The following is a 15,894-nucleotide window of genomic DNA, read 5'->3' on the forward strand; positions in this document are numbered from 1 at the left end:
GGGGACTGCATTGCACTGGGGCCTCTGGAATCTTCTGGGTGGGGATTGCTGGAGATCCGTGGGTCCTCTGAACGGCTATTATCTAGTGGCTTTACTCCTTTCCCCTTCACTACCATTTAGGGTGGCCAGTCACCCAGCTTTATGCCGGGCTGTCCCCATCTGGTACAAAAACAGCAACAGGCGCCGACGTGTCTGGTGTGTGTGTGTATATATACACACACACATATATATATATTTTTTTTTTTCCAGGGCTGTGCCTTCTTCCTCCTTGGCTCCTATCTGGTTCTGCACGTTGAATGGGGTGCCCGTGTTCACAGGGATCTGAAAGGGGAGCAACTGAGGCAGGTTGTCCTGGGGAGATGCTCTGGGTATGGGAAAATTTTTCGGCAGACTTCTGCAAAAGATGGCACCCACATAACGTCATCACATTACCCTGACTACCATCGTCTAACGTCAATTGCGTCTCAGGGTTCTTTTTGTTTTTTTGAGTGCCATTGCTGGGCACTCCACTATCACTGGGCATGCTCAGATCAACAGACAGGGCTTCCACTGCTGTTAATAATACACAGATTGCTCTTCACTTTGAGATAGACCATATTGTGGAAAACTGTTCTTTGGTGGGGGAGAAAAGAGGCAGGCAGTCTTAGATGTGTGATTCTTTTGTTTTCAAAAACAAATTTTCACCCGTTCTTAGCCACCACAGACTTCTCCAATCCTTTCTATTTTTGCTCACTTTGCAACTCTAGGAACTCATTAAGGGTATTGTTTAGAAAAAATAGCTCCACGCAATTTTCATTTTTTCCCCAACTTTCAACAAGCAGTGCCAGTGAAAATGCCATGTCTCTAAATCCTGCTTTCACCAGAAAAGCTGATCTGAGTTCACCCAGTTATTCATTCATTCGTATTTATTGAGCGCTTACTGTGTGTAGAACACTGTACTAAACGCTTGGGAGAGTACAATGCAGCAACACATTCCCCGTCCACAACGAGCAAGTCTAGGCAATGCAGAAGGGAGTGGGAGATGAGGGAAAGTAGGGCTTTGTCTGGGAAGGCCTCTTGGAGGAGGTGCGCCTTCAGTAGGGCTTTGAAGGGGGGGTGATTTGAGGAGGGAGGGGGTTCCAGGCCAGAGGCAAGAAGTGGGCTAGGGGTCTGCAGCAAGCACCGTGTGAAGGTTAGCACTAGAGGAGCGAGGTGTGGGGGCTGGGTTGTAGAAAGAGAGAAGGGAGGGGGTAAGGTGGTGGTGGAGTGCTTTAAAGCCAAGGGTGAGGAGTTTTTGTTCGATACGGAGGTGGATGGGCAAACACTGGAGCTTTTTGAGGAGCGGCGTGTGGGGTCCTGAACGTTTCTGTAGAAAAATGATCCAGGCAGTAGAGGGAAAAATGGACTGGAATGGGGAAGAGACAGGAGGCTGGGAGGTCAGCAAGGAGACTGATGCAGTAATCCAGGCAGGATAGGATAGGTGATCGTATTAAAGTGGTAGCAGTTTGGATAGAGAGGAAAGGATGGATTTTAGCTATGTTGGGAAGGTGGGACCGGCAGGATTTAGTGATGGATTGGAATGTGTGGGTTGAATGACAGAGAGATGTCAAAGAAAATGCCAAAGTCACGGGCTTGTGAGACAGGAAGGATGGTGGTGCCGACTACAGTGATGGGAAAGTCAGGGGAGGACAGGGTTTGGGTGGGATGATAAGGAGCTCTGTTTTGGACACGTTAAATCCAAAACAGTTAAGGCTATCTCTTCAACTTAGGCCATGCAGTCTTCTCCCTAGCAGCTCAGAAATTCCAGGACTCCAAAAACAGTCTATTTTCCAAGTAGTCCCAAGACCAAACCTGGGTCTTTTCTCTTCCAACGAATTTGACAAGAGCCACAGCCTAAATGCACCAAATGATTGCAAGTTCCCCGGAGTCCAATTCATTCTTGGAGACACAGGAGGATATTCTTTTGCCTCATTACCACTTCCCCTCCAAAACCACTTCAATGAGTTCAGTACTTTTAGAGGGCCCAGTTTTTTGCTTTGCAATCCTATTTCCTGGCCCGTCTGGAAATGAATTGGTAAATTAGTCTAGTAAATCCATAGGAGAAAAATGGTACACCACCTTTCCGCCTAAGCACTTCAATGCCAAAAGATCGATGACAACTATGTTGCCTATTAGTATTTTCACGCCAATCCCTTCTTTATAGAGAATCAAACAGAGGGAAATCTGTCTCGAACCCTCTAGTTGATAACCAATGAAATGGTTGCTTTGAGACACTATTGATTCATGCTAAAACTACAGCAGGCTCTTGGAAAAAACAGAAAAGGAGATATTCTTCTCTATCAATTCTCAGAACCCTCTTTCTTCTCATTTAGATGCCAGATTTGGGGATTTTTAAAATTTGGTCACCATCTTAAAAGGGGGGATCAAAACTACCAAAAAGCAGCGTGGCATAATGGAAAAGCCCAGGCTTGAGAGGCAGAGGACCTGGGTTCCAATCCCAGCTTTGCCACTTGTCGGCTCTGACCTCAGTCAAGTCACTTAACTTCTCTGTGCCTACGTAACCTCATCTGTAAAATGGGGATTAAATCCTACTCCCTCCTAGACTGTGAGTTCCATGTGGGACAGGGACTGTGTCCAACCTGATTTTCTTGTCTCTATCCCTGGGCTCAGTACAGTGCTTGACAAATAGCAAGTGTACTCAATAAGTCCCATTAAAAAAAAAAAAAACCCCAACAACTAGGTATTGCCTTCTGCCCCTTCCCAAGCCAATCAGGCAGGTTCCAAGTAACTTTACATCTCTGTTCATTCAGCCAACTTCTCCTCTCTCCAAAACTGACCTATCTTCCATGGCCTAGTTGCAATCTTTCAGGCACCAGCCACTTTCCAGTTGCTCATTACAATTTATTTGCCCCCCCACCCCCCCACACACTTTCTCATGACCACTCCTTCCCAACCATGTTCACACATAAGCTGGTCTCCTTTGTCTTCGCAAACCTGATGAATGTATATATGGGGCTCCGCAGACATGGGATGGGGGCAAAGTTGGTTCTTGCAGCCAGATCGTTCATGTTTCTCCTAGAACTAGGCTGTTCAGGCTTTCTTTCAAAAGCATTTGAGGCAAGCAGGGCATGTCTGTCTTGTCTTATGCCATCGAATTGTCTACGACCCATAGCGATGCCATGGACACATCTCTCTCTGACTTCGCTTCAAAATCATCATCTTCGGCAGCATTTACTGAATGCCTGAGATATGCAGAAAGCTGAAAGGGTCTTGGACACTGAAAGAGGGGATTGGAGAAAGTAAAAGTTGACCATTTTCCCCCAAAATAATACATCTAAGTTTTTCTTTAGAATTTATTTTTGTAAACTTTTATACCATAAATTAGCACCATTTCCTCTTGGTTCACCCAGAAACTTGCAATTTACTGTTCCTGCTGTTATTGGTGGAAAATGTCATGGGGCGGCACAGATTTTGGCATCCTGCACAAAGGATGCGAGCTATGAGGACATGATTTTTACTCCCACACATTTTTCCATATGAAAAACTTTAAAGGCTCCCTAAGATAAATCTTAGTTTCTAACCTGAAATCTCTACAGTCCATGCCAAACATTTGAATTTTCAGGAAAACTGGATTATTTTTGGAGTTTGTCACCTCAATCATTCTACCAAGAGGCAGCCCAAATATGCTAATGTTGAGTTGCAGAAAGGACCTTTACATTTCAGATGGAATACAAATTTTAAGCCTGTGAGGTGTTAGCTCTGTGAATCTTTATTGTTAAATACAGAAATGCCATAACCTCACCTGGTCTAGCAGCACTTCAGAGAAGCAGTATGGCCTAAAGGAAAGAGCAGGGGCCTGGGAGCCAGAGGACCTGGGTTCTAATCCCAGCTCTGCCAATTGCTTGCTGTGTGATCTTGGGCAAGTCACAACCTCTCTGTGCCCATTTCCTCAACTGTAAAATGGGGATTAAGAACTGGTTTCCTCTTCTATTTAGACTGTGAGCCCCATGCTAGCTTGTATCTACCCCAGGGCTCAGAACAGTGTTTGACACATAGTAAGTGCTTGACATCTTGTCGTTGGGATACAGACAAGATAATCAGGTTGGACACAGTCCCCATCCCATATGGGGCTCACAGTCTAGGAGGCTACCTGGGCACAGAGAAGTTAAGTGACCTGCCTAAGTAACCAAGACCACGATGAAAATAATAAGAATTTCTTATTGTATTTGTTAAGCACTTACTATGTGCCAGGTACTACAGGAAGCACTCGGGGAGATACAAGCTAATCAGGTTAGACACAGTCCCTGCCCCACATGGGGCTCAGTCTAATTCCCCATTTCACTGATGACGCAACTGAGGTTCAGAGAAGTTAACAGCAGACAAGCGGTGGATCCAGGATCAGAACCCAAGTCCTTCTGCCTCCCAGGTCCCTGTTCTATCCACTAGGTCATGCTGCTCTCTGCTTTAGCATCATTGGATGCTAACAGATTAATCACACTGTTGTAAGGCAAATTCAAGTCTGAGGTCGGAACTGTTTCTCACAGTCAACGCATCCTTTATTTATGATACTTGTTAAGTGACTGCCTCTATGCCACTTTAGTGTATTTCACCAAGATTTGTTGGGGGCGGGTGGGAATTTGGCCCAAAGAGATGGGAACCGAACTGTAGAAACCCCATAATATCCAGACAATATCGTCATCAATGGTTTTTAGTGAGCGCTTGCTATGTGCAGAGCGCTAGACTAAGCACTTGGGTGAGTACAATACAATGCCTGGTGACTTACACAAAGGACAGCAAGGAGAACTGATCGGGAATGTCTTTCCCTGGAAATGTCTGCGCTGCACCAAAGTCACTGCAAATATGGAACCAAAGCATGGTTTTCACTTGTAGACGAGGAAACAAATGGAATTTAGACATACACTGACTTGCAGGGACATGCCAGAAATGCAAGGCCTAAAGGGAAATGTTTGCGCTTGATTACATTTCGGCCCAATACAAACCGACGTGCACACAAGGAGGGCCGAGAGTGGCAATTCAGTGGGAATGTTGGGGCTGTGCTAAATTTAAACAAAATACATAGTGATAATCAGGGCCTAAAGGGACACCTCAATGACAACGTTTGTACTTGACTGAATGCAGGCATACAAATGCAACAGCAGAACAAAAACATGACCTTTGATTTGCAGGAAACAGATGGCTTGTAGGAAGAAAGTTTATATTTGAGACTGTTTTGTGAATGGCTGGTATTTCTCAGGCACAGGAATGATTTCTTGCAGCCCCCTTGAGTACCGACTGTTCATTATCATTGAATAATGATAATGGTGGTATTAAACGCTTACTGTGTGCCAAGCACTGTACTAAGTGTTAGGATCCATACGGGATCATCAGGTTAGACAGTCTCTGTCTCACATGGGGCTCCCAGCCTAAGATGTGTGGGGTTCAAACATGTTTCCAGTGTAGAGCCTTTTCTTTGAATCTGCACAGTGCCTTTTATATAGGTTCCTCCGCATGAGAGAGAACAATAATAGGTGTCCTGCCTATAGCACCATGGGCTCTAGAGATTGCTCAACCTCTGGTTTATCTTCATGTCCAACAACCCAGTATAGGATATTTCATAACGTTTATTTCAAATTTCTTTCCCCCAAACATATCAACCTTATTTAGAGTTGTTTGAGAGTTTGAGAGATTGGGGCCTAACAATCTTCTTTACTTTTTGTGGGCACGCAGTTTAATCTCAAAAGGATTAAGAAATCCATTGCCAGTTGATCTCCCCCATCTACACACACTTACTTTTCCCCACCCAAGAACCTAGAAGGTGATCACCGGACCAGTACCCTCCCTTTATTAAATCAACAGACCGCCCCCACCCCCAACTTTTCCCCTTTCCAGTCCAGCTTTGTCACTAACACACCACCCAAAGAACAGTCACAGAGTTTTCCATCAAGCCCCTCACTGCCAAGTTTTTTGTTGTTTATTGTTAATGGTATTTACTAAGTGCTTACTATGTGCTAGGCAATGTTCTAATCACTGGGGCAGATACAAGCTAATCAGGTTGGACACAGTCCGTGTCCCACATGGGGCTCAGTCTTAATCCCCATTTTACAGATGAGGGAACTGAGGCAGAGAGACATGAAGTGACTTGCCCAAGGTCACACGGCAGCCATGACTCCCAGATCCATGCTTTATCCATGAGGCCCTGCTGCTTCTCCAAGTTCAAGGACCTACTATTCATCTTTATTTTTAATATCTGTTAAGCACCTGTGTGTCAAACACTGTTCTAAGTGCTGGGGGAAATACAAGTTAATTAGGTCAGACACAGTCCCTGTCCCACACAGGGCTCACAGTCTAAGTAGGAGGGAGAACAGGGATTTAATCTTCATTTTATAGTTGAGGAAACTGAGGCACAGAGAAGTTAAGTGACTTGCTCAACGTCACAAAGCAGGCAAGTGGTGGAGCAAGAATTAGAACCCAGGTCCTCTGACTTCCAGGTTCATGCTCTTCCCATTATGCCATGCTGCTTCTCCTGACTTATTCCAGTCAGTTCTTCATGCCCTTTGACTCCAATGACCAACCACCTCCCTCCTCAAAATCCTTTCCAATTTAGGTCAGGAGCAGGTTTCTCTCTGGTACCCCCTAGTCTTTGATTCTCCTTTCTGCATCTGTTAGTAGTTCTTTCTCTTAATCCCTTCCATGCCCAAATGCCTTAGTCCTAGATATGGTTTTTCTTTCTTCCCACACTCTCTGGACAACCTCTGTCTCTTCCTTTGGCTCTACCACCTACATGCATAGGCTTGCCAAACCCAGCTCCACCTTCCCCATCCACTCCAAGAGAGAACTTCAAGCTCTAAACATCTCAGACTTACCCAGGCTCTAGGTTTCTCTTCACCCACCTCCCCGCCTAAAACATTCCTCTCCAAAAGCCCTTAATTCCTAAGAGCTATAAATCAATCATATTTACTGAGTGCTGTGTGCAGAGTACTGCATTAAGCACTTGGGAGAGTACAATATAAGAGGTTGGTGGACACATTCCCTGCCCACAATGAGCTGACAGTCTAGAGGATGTCAAATTCAAACTCCAGAGCATATGCTCTGCATTTCTTCTTGGCTTTTCATCAGTCTGTGCCTCCCTTAACTCTCTCATAACTCTGCTCGCCAACTTCACTGCCATCGAGTGAGTGGTCAATCGGTCCCCTCTGGTTCCTTTCCATCTCTGCGGGTCTTCTCAGAGCCACAAGCCAGGAAGAGCTACACATTTCCCATCCACCTCCCCTTCCCTCATTCAAAACCCAATCATGCCACCCACTTCTCCTCCAACTCCCAGGTTAATTTAGAAAAATTAGAGAGGGGAAAAATAGGACCCCAGATGTTGTCTGTGGCTGAACAATCCAGCTGAAGCCAAATGCTGGGAAGTCGCAGGGCATAGGGGGCAACAAGGACCCCTTGGTGGTAACCCTGGTACCAAAGGGGTGACCAGGGCTCGGGCTGTCCCCAGCCCACCATGCTCTAAGAATTCAGCAAAGCTTTGGGAGGTGGGGGACCACTATGGACGACTCTGGCATTGCAAAATCAGAGACATTTTGACACACCCTTTATTCTTTTTAATGGGGAGAGCAGGGAGGCAAACTTAAGGGTCGAGTTTGGAGGTTGCAGAGCTTTGGAGGCGGGACAGGGGAGGAAGAAATGGAGAGAGCAGGAGGAGGGAAGCAAGGGAATCGAAGCGGGAGGAAGAAACGGGAAGGAAGAGAAAGCAAAAGGTGCCAAACGAGAAGCAACTCCTCCTCCCCCACCTCACCTCTGGTCCTCCCCAGACACCAGGGCCAATACAAGGAGTTCCCTTTGCCCTGGCTCAATTGTGACCCCCCACAGGACCACCTGAGCTCTGTCTCCATGGCTCCAGACTCCCAACCCCTGCTCACTTCCAGCTCGTGAGGCAGAAACCACAGCCTGTCCCCAGCCCCAGCCCCTCTTTGCCACAAGCGCCCCAGTCCCAGTAGTGTCTGTTTCCAGCATCTCCAGACAAAAATGAAGAAAAGATATTACTTCCCCTGAGTGTCTTAAAAAAAGATGTGGAAGCTCCTGGTTATGCTGTTTGGAATCATATACGCCATGGTCTCACCACATCCCCTGTGTGGTCCTTTTTCAAGATGCTGTTCACACTCCTCACACCCCCTTTGCAAAGCTGCATTATGACGACTTGAGATGGTCACAACAGGCCACCTGAACTGCACTCAAACCACTTTTCGACAGGCAACAGCAGGTAGCCCAGGGACTGTGTCATATGCTCAGCATGACCACAACAGCGTACTTAAATTTAATGGAGGTGTCCCTATAAAAAGTGTGTGTGGTTTTTTTTTGGGGGGGGGGGTAGGGGAGAGAAGCTTCTTGACCCCACAACCTCCACATTATAAAGGGTTTTTACTGAACAATAAAAACAAAAGGGCTCGGAATTTTCTGACAATATTTAAGCATATGGTGCAAAAGCTACTTAAAACTAATAGTATGAAAGAAGAAAGGCCTACCCATCATGGATTAAGTCTGTTTACCCCATAAAATAAACAATAAACAGGCAATTAGAGGCTCTATTTTAACAGGGTCAAACTCCCCCTAATTACAAAAGGCCCACCTAGAACAGAATATGAAATGTCATCATTAGGAAAAGCCTTCTGGGTCCGGAGAGATGCTTCGGCCACGAGGTGTCAAGGGTTATACTGCAGGAGTACAATCCAGAGACCCAACCAAAATCTAGAAACCCTCTTTAGGCCGAAAAGCCACGCCATCTGAGGACTTGCAACCAAACGTAAAACGATCGGCCCCAGGACTTCGCAAAGACAGTCAACGGGAAAAGCCTTTTCCATTTGAAACATGACTCTTTTCTAAACAATGCAGTGTGGTACTACAGGACTCAGCTCATTTCCATATATGCTTTCAAATCATGTGGTCGCTAATGAAATGCATAACTGCAGAAGTAGGCCTAAAATTCAGCTGGCTGGGATTTAATTGCAATTTGCCTTGCAAGAAATATCTGTGCACCAGTTCCCATCATTCATTAGCATTTAAAACACATTTTAGCACTCTCCTTTGTGCCCAAATTCATGCAGAATGTGTATTCAAAGTGTTAAATCAGCCTGTCAAGGTGCCCCGATGGTGAATTACATCACTCTGCCGCCCTCGTCGATACCACCCTCACCTTCTGCGGGCATGCCAAGATGCTCCCCCTCAGAAGTCCGGCAGAAAGCCGGCTGACTCTTAAAAGAGTCGATTACGAGAGATGAGATCGATTTTCCAAAGTAAGTAATCAGAAACAGAGACACCAAAAGCCCCATGAGTCAGGTAACTTGAGAGTTGTTCTGTTGCGCGAGACTCAGTCATCTCGTGAGCAAAATGGTAGCGAGAGCAGGACTGTACCTTATTTTTGAAGTAGACCTCAATAGGCATAATGAAGCCAGCGTAGCCAGATTCCTCCACTTTGTAAGGGGGTTCCTTGCACACTGAAAGCAGCGAGAAACAGAAGACGTTCATTTTCAGACACAATGCTACCTAACCCGAGATCAGAGTGCTTTTCAGCAACAGGGATTCAATACCCTGCCTGAATAGAATCTCTGACCTGTTAATGATAAACAGTTTTAAAAGGTTGAGCTCTCTTTAGGCAGTGGTAAATCCACAGTCTCCTAAGGAAAAAACGGATACATGCATTGAAAGAGAAGCAAACATCCATGTTTGGGCAGCGGGGCCATGGACATGAACTAAAACTATCAGGTTAAAAAAAAAAAGTCAAAACACAAGGGAATGGCTTATTGTAAGAGTTCATCACCTCAGGTTTTCTATTTCTGGGGCCTTTCTGACAAAAGAAGTCAATGCTGCAAACGCATTCGGCTTCCAGAGGACTGAATTCTGCCTAGGTGGAGGGATAGGAAGAAATGGGATAAACCCAAAGTTCCCTCATGGAACTCCGTAAAAGGAGAGACTTGACGCTCCGCCCACTGCCTCCTCAAAAGACTTCAGTGTGTTTGGGCCCCAGGTAAACCTTCAAATATTCTGCCCTGGCGAACTCAGAGCCTTACAGGCCACAGCAGGCCCAGCACAGGCATGAGGACAAAACGCCGCTCAAAGAAAAAAGCGAAAGACGGAACAGTGCTTGCCGGTCGGCCGAGCTCCCGCTGTCTTTCCAGTGGTCCGGCTTTACTTTAATAATTATGGTATTTAATAAGGACTCACTAAGCATTCTTCCTGACTCTGGCATACCGGAGCTCAGAATAAGAGAGACCTGCCAGTCATGCCTGGGTCTGGAGAGGGGGCTTCAAATGAAAAGACCTCTCTCGAGGGAGGATTTGCCTGCTTGACATTTTCCCATCTATTGTTTTTTAAATTGCCAATTTTGCTCTGCTCCCAGAATGAACCTTATATATTGCTAGAAGACAAACTCTGCCAAAACATAAGGCTGTTATTATTATTAGTAACATTTATTAAACACTTAAAACATGTGTGGCATTGTATTAAGCACTAGGGTAATTATAGGAAACTCCCCACCTGGGGGCTCATAGGGCCAGTGGTTGAGGACCTATTCGTCCAACAAAAAAGGAGGATATGAGAGGGAGGGGCGTGTCAGTGGGACTGTGCAAACAGCACAGGACAGTCAGGGGACTTGGATTCTACTTCACCACTTGCCTACCGTGTGACACTCAACCCGCCCCCCGGGCCTGAGTTTCCTCGTCTGCAAAATAGGGACAAAACACCAGTCGTCTCTCTCTCAGACTGGGAGCTCTATGTGGGACAGGGAACTATGTCCAATCTGATTACCCTCCATCTACCCCAGTGCTTAGCACACAGTAAATTTTAAATAGATGCAATCACTATTCTCATAACCTAGTCGACGATCAAACTGGTTGAAATTGCAACTATCAAAAACATTCCCACTATAAAATGTCAGTTAAAAGCTACCTGGAAGGGGCAGTCTTTGGGTACCTTGTCCCTCCGGAGAAACTCCCATAATCTTGCCAATGTTCTAAAGACTGTACAAGGGGAGGGGGAGGTCGCTTATCTGCTGTGGGGTCAGGTAGCAGGAAGGAGCCCGCCCCGGTCATCAGCCCATCCCCGGCAGGCCCTGGACGGGCCTCGCGTGGCCGCCTGGTCCAGAACCTCTGCCCACCCTCCACTCCCAAGGAAGGGCGGGACTGAAGCCATTTCCTCCCTTTAAGGCTCCCTCGTCCAATCTCTCCAGGCTCAGGAGAGAGTGAAACTTTGGGGACTAGACACTACCCTGCCACCCTGATGGGAAACAACTTGGAGCCCTTAACTCAGGAAATGATATTCATATAATCCAGGACAAGTCCCTTAAGTGTAACAAATGTAAGGGATGGAGTAAGTACATTAAAAACACACATCCAGGCAACCACACCAGAACACAAAGACATAAATCATCCAGGAGTAAAACAGGTCAATAAAGGACAGGATGCAAAAGGTCAGCAGCTCCCCCCCTAGACTGTAAGCTCGTTGGGGGCAGGGAATGTGTCTGTTTACTGTTGTACTTTCCCAAGGCCTTAGTATAGTGCTCTGCACATAGTAAGCACTCAGTAAATACGACTGAATGAATATTAGAGAAGCAGCATGGCATAGTAGATAGAGCACAGGCCTGGGAGTCAGAAGATCAATGAGTGCTAATCCCGGCTCCACCACTTGCCTGCTGTGCAACCCTGGGCAAGTCACTTCACTTCTCTGGGCCTCAGTTTGCTCATCTGTAAAATAGGGACTGAGACTGTGAGCCCCACATGGGACAGGGACTCTATCCACCCCAGCGCTTACTACAGTGCCTGGCACATAGTAAGCACTTTAAGAAATGCTATAATTATTACTATTATTATTTCTTCCTCCACAGGCCTACTCCCCAACCTCACCAGCACCACCCCTCCCCCCAACCTCCACCATGCCCCCAAGGGAAGGAGAGCTGCAGCCACCCTTTAAAGGCAGCCCGGGAACCAGCTGCATGGCACCACGACAGGCTGGATCTCGGATTCCCAGCCTGTGCCAGCCTCTACTGGGCAAAGGGAGTCTAGGCCAACTGCCAGAGGTATGAGTGTTCTGGGGCACTGATCCCTTCTCAAGTGGCTCTACTCCTTCCTGATTCTTCTTAAGGGGAAGAAATGGCACAGCAGTTTTGATTTTGGCAGCAAACTGATGTGCAGAGCAGCACAGGAGGTAGCCAAAGGATTCCTGCTCTAAGCCTCGAGAAATTCTAGTTTGAAGCTAGCTCCCTGAGCTGTGATCTCTGGGGAAATTTTACTGCCCATAGAGGAGTACAACTGTTCAACAATTGAGAAGCAGTGTGGCCTGGGGGAAAGAGTCCGGGCCTGAGAGTTAGAGGACCTGGATTCTAATTTCGGCTCTGCCACGTGTGTGTGACCTCGGGCGAGTCACCTCACTGTGCTTCAGTTACCTCATCTGTAAAATGGGGATTATTCATTCGTTCAGTCATATTTATTGAGTGCTTACTGTATGCAGATCACGGTACTAAGCACTAGGAACGTACGATTCAGCAACAGAGAGAGACAATCCCTGCCTAACGACGGGCTCACAGTCTACAGGAAATAAGAGGAAAAAAATTGTATGTGGGTTGGGGTGGCACGGCTGGCACAAGAAAGCTCAGCCTTCTTCATTAGCACATAAAGCTCAGCTGGGCCAAAGTTAGATGCTGTTAAAAATAAGACCGCCACAAACCTTTCACATTTATTCTTAAACAAAAAAAAAAAATCCAGAATGGACTAACAGAACAATCAACAAGGACGTAGGTTTCCCAAAGCAGAGACCAGGAATCTCCAGGCCCCCCTTAAGAGCCCCGTCCCGCCTGGGTGAGCCCCATGTGGGATAGGGACTGTGTCTAACCTGATTAATGCATATCTACCCCAGCGCTTAGAACAGTGCTTGGTACATAATAAGTGCTTAACAAGTACCATTATTATGTCTACTGTGTGACCCTGGGTAAGTCACTTCATTTCTCTGTGCCTCAGTTCCCTCATTTGTAAAATGGGGTTAATACTGTGAGCCCCATGTGGGATTGACTGTAGTCAACCTAATCAGCCTGGATCTACATCAGCGCTTAGAACAGTGCCTGGCACATAATAAGCACTTCAATACTATTAAAAAAAAAACTGGTTCAGGCTGCCACAACCCAAGTAAGGTCACTCAACACAGGGGTCTAAGAGCAGGGTTACACAGTAGAATGCAAAGCCAAAAATGGGGCGGGGGGGAAGCCCTACCCTTTCCCAAGTTAGTGTTGAACGACAATCATTCAATTAAACATGATATTGAACATTAGCCATCTCGTGGCTTTCTCTTTTATAATTCAACCCTGCTGTTGGTCCAGTGGAAAGAACATCACTCTGGGAACCAAGAGATCTGGGCCCTAGGTCTTCACATGCACGTCACCATGTGCTATGCCCTTGACTGCCTACTGGCTTTTTTTTTTAATGCTATTTGTTAAGCACTTACTATGTGCCATACACCGTACTAAGCACTGCGGTAGATACAAGCTAATTAGGTTGGACAGTCCCTGTCCCACATTGGTTTCACAGCCTTAATCCCCATTTTGCATCTGAAGTGATGAGGCACAGAGAAGAGAAGTGACTTGCTCAAGGTCACACTGCAGACAAGTAGCAGAGCCAGGATGAGAACCCAGGTCCTTCTGACTCCCAGGCCCGGGCTCTATCCACTAAGCCACGCTGCTTCTCTGCTTCCATGCCTCGGGGGGGCAGGACTGGCAGAGACGAAAAAGTGTGAGTGGCTCTACGCAAGCCACCAGCCTGATAATCAATTTCTCTGCGCTGGTCCTCAGGCTTGAAGCCCCAGGGCCAAGGTGAGGTTCGTCACTGTTCTCGACTGGGGACTCCGTCGTCACCATCATCTTATAATTTGCCAGTGATTATCCAGGAACAACTTGAATGGAATCTCAGCTCAAGCCAATAACTCTCAAGGATGCCAGATCACTCCCAGAAATGCCAGTTTTGGAAAAGCAGGTACAGTCAGTTCATAACTATTCCGCAATTCCTTTTCTAATCTGTGGCTCTTCCACAAAAAGAAAAAATTTGGAGGGATTTGGCAGCCTTGGATGACTTTAATCTCTTTCCATTGTTTGCATCCCCCTAACTCACACTTTTCTCATTTGCCTTTTAACAATTTCAAAGAAGTTAAAAATTCTTCACACACACACACACACACAAAAACCCTCTGCTGGTGCAGTCAATATTTCCTCTTTGTCTTTGCCTGGAGAAGAAGGCATGCTCAAATGCACCAATTTAAAAGAAAAAAAAATGAAAAAGATGAGAGGTTCCATCCTGCCTAATCTCCCGTGCACAGAGTGTGGGTTCTGTTGCCCTTTAGGAAACTATTTAAAAGCAAAGGAAAAAAAAAAAACCACAGAGGGGGCATGTTTAATTTCCCAACACCCCACGCTGTACAAACCCACCAGTACTTTCCAGAACTTAGCTATTTATACCCAAATTCGACACATGTGTTAGATGTGTTTATTCGATTGCACAATTACTTGTCTTGCTCACTCCAGCTGTGAATCTTTTTATATGTATCTTCCCCGTGAGAGTGTAAGCTCCCTGTGGGCAGGAAACATGTGCACTGCACCCCCTGGGCACTCAGGAAGTAGTATTACTACTATGAGGCCACTTTTGTGCCAGAGGAACAATGTGACCTAGGGGATAGAGCGCAGGCCTGGGAGTCAGAGAACTTGGGTTCTAATCGCAGCGCCGCCACTTGTCCGCCATGTGACCTTGGGCAAGTCACTTCATTGGCCCTCAGTTTCCTCATCTGTAAAATGGGGATTAAGGGTGTGAGCCCTATGTGGGACAGGAACTGCGTCCAACTCGATTATCATGGATCTACCCCAGCGCTTATTACAGTTCCTGGCACCTCGTAAGCACTTAAAATACCATTCAGAAGAAAAAAGGAGGGGGGGGGGGAAACTACTACAGCCTCTCTGGTTGCCTTCCAATGAAGCATACAACTCACCACGCTTGGGTTTAGGGAAGCTCTCATGCAGACGGAAGACCACCCTCTCCACAAAGTGCTGGATGTCGCATTGCTCTGGACCTCGGACAAACACCATCCAGTCATGAGTAAAGCCCTCAGTGGTGGGTTTCTTCCGCAGTTGGGCTCGGTGTCCCAGCTCCAGCTTCACCTGTACAGTGCACTAGAAGGAGAAGGAGGCATTTAACTGACACGGCAACAACAGGAACGCAACAGCAGCAGAGATGAGCTCAGCTACCACCCCAAAAGGGAATACTCCTAGTTTGCCTTCCGGGTACTTGACTAGTAACGCATCATCACTCTCATTCACCCTACCAAAAAGTCACCCACAGGGAAAGAGAACGATCCTCCTTCGGCCATAAGCAACAGTGCTCTGCACACAGTAGACTCTCAACAGGCCCTACTGATTCATTATCCTGGTTAGCAATTAAAATATTGGCTCTAAGTTCCATATGCAAATTATTGATTACTGATGATAGAAAAAGCACAAAACAAAGGGCAATTTATTTTCCTAAGCAAATCTGATGGTCGTTATTTAACATGAACCCCCAAATATTTCTACCCTTCGAATGACATCAGGTGAATACCTACGAGCCATAATCTCATCTGCTGATTCCTATCTGCAAGCGTATTAACTGTAGGCCTGAGAATTAACCATATTAACAAAATTACCATATTAAAATCACAAGCCCCACTCTCCTATCCTCACTTCTAAAACGGGGATTAAGCTTGCTACAAAATTGCTAACAGGATTAGATTCAAAATAAATCTGCAGGGTACTTTGAAATCCTTGGAGAGGGATGCTTCATAATAATACCATGTTATTTCAAACTATTACCCAATGAATCAACAAGTCCTTTCTTAGAGTCCACAGGGGGCAAAACTTTG

The 15,894-nt window shown here is 46.2% G+C and overlaps 1 protein-coding gene across 8 annotated transcripts in view; it reads right to left on the minus strand.

Annotated features, from left to right (window-relative positions):
• Positions 1-15,894, minus strand: part of MLLT1 (MLLT1 super elongation complex subunit) — a 71,652-nt gene that overhangs the window by 51,078 nt on the left and 4,680 nt on the right. For 7 of the 8 annotated variants that reach the window (XM_029051699.1, XM_029051697.1, XM_029051698.1 and 4 more), the window contains exons 2-3: positions 14,989-15,169; positions 9,385-9,467 (exon numbers count right to left, since the gene is read on the minus strand). In XM_029051699.1, coding sequence (XP_028907532.1) covers positions 9,385-9,467; positions 14,989-15,169 — 264 coding nt within the window. Of the gene's footprint in view, positions 1-9,384; positions 9,468-14,988; positions 15,170-15,894 lie in introns of those variants that run through there. The other variant, XM_029051700.1, reaches the window with a different exon arrangement.

Source organism: Ornithorhynchus anatinus, chromosome X1, assembly GCF_004115215.2.
Source record: "Ornithorhynchus anatinus isolate Pmale09 chromosome X1, mOrnAna1.pri.v4, whole genome shotgun sequence".
NCBI lineage: Eukaryota > Metazoa > Chordata > Mammalia > Monotremata > Ornithorhynchidae > Ornithorhynchus > Ornithorhynchus anatinus.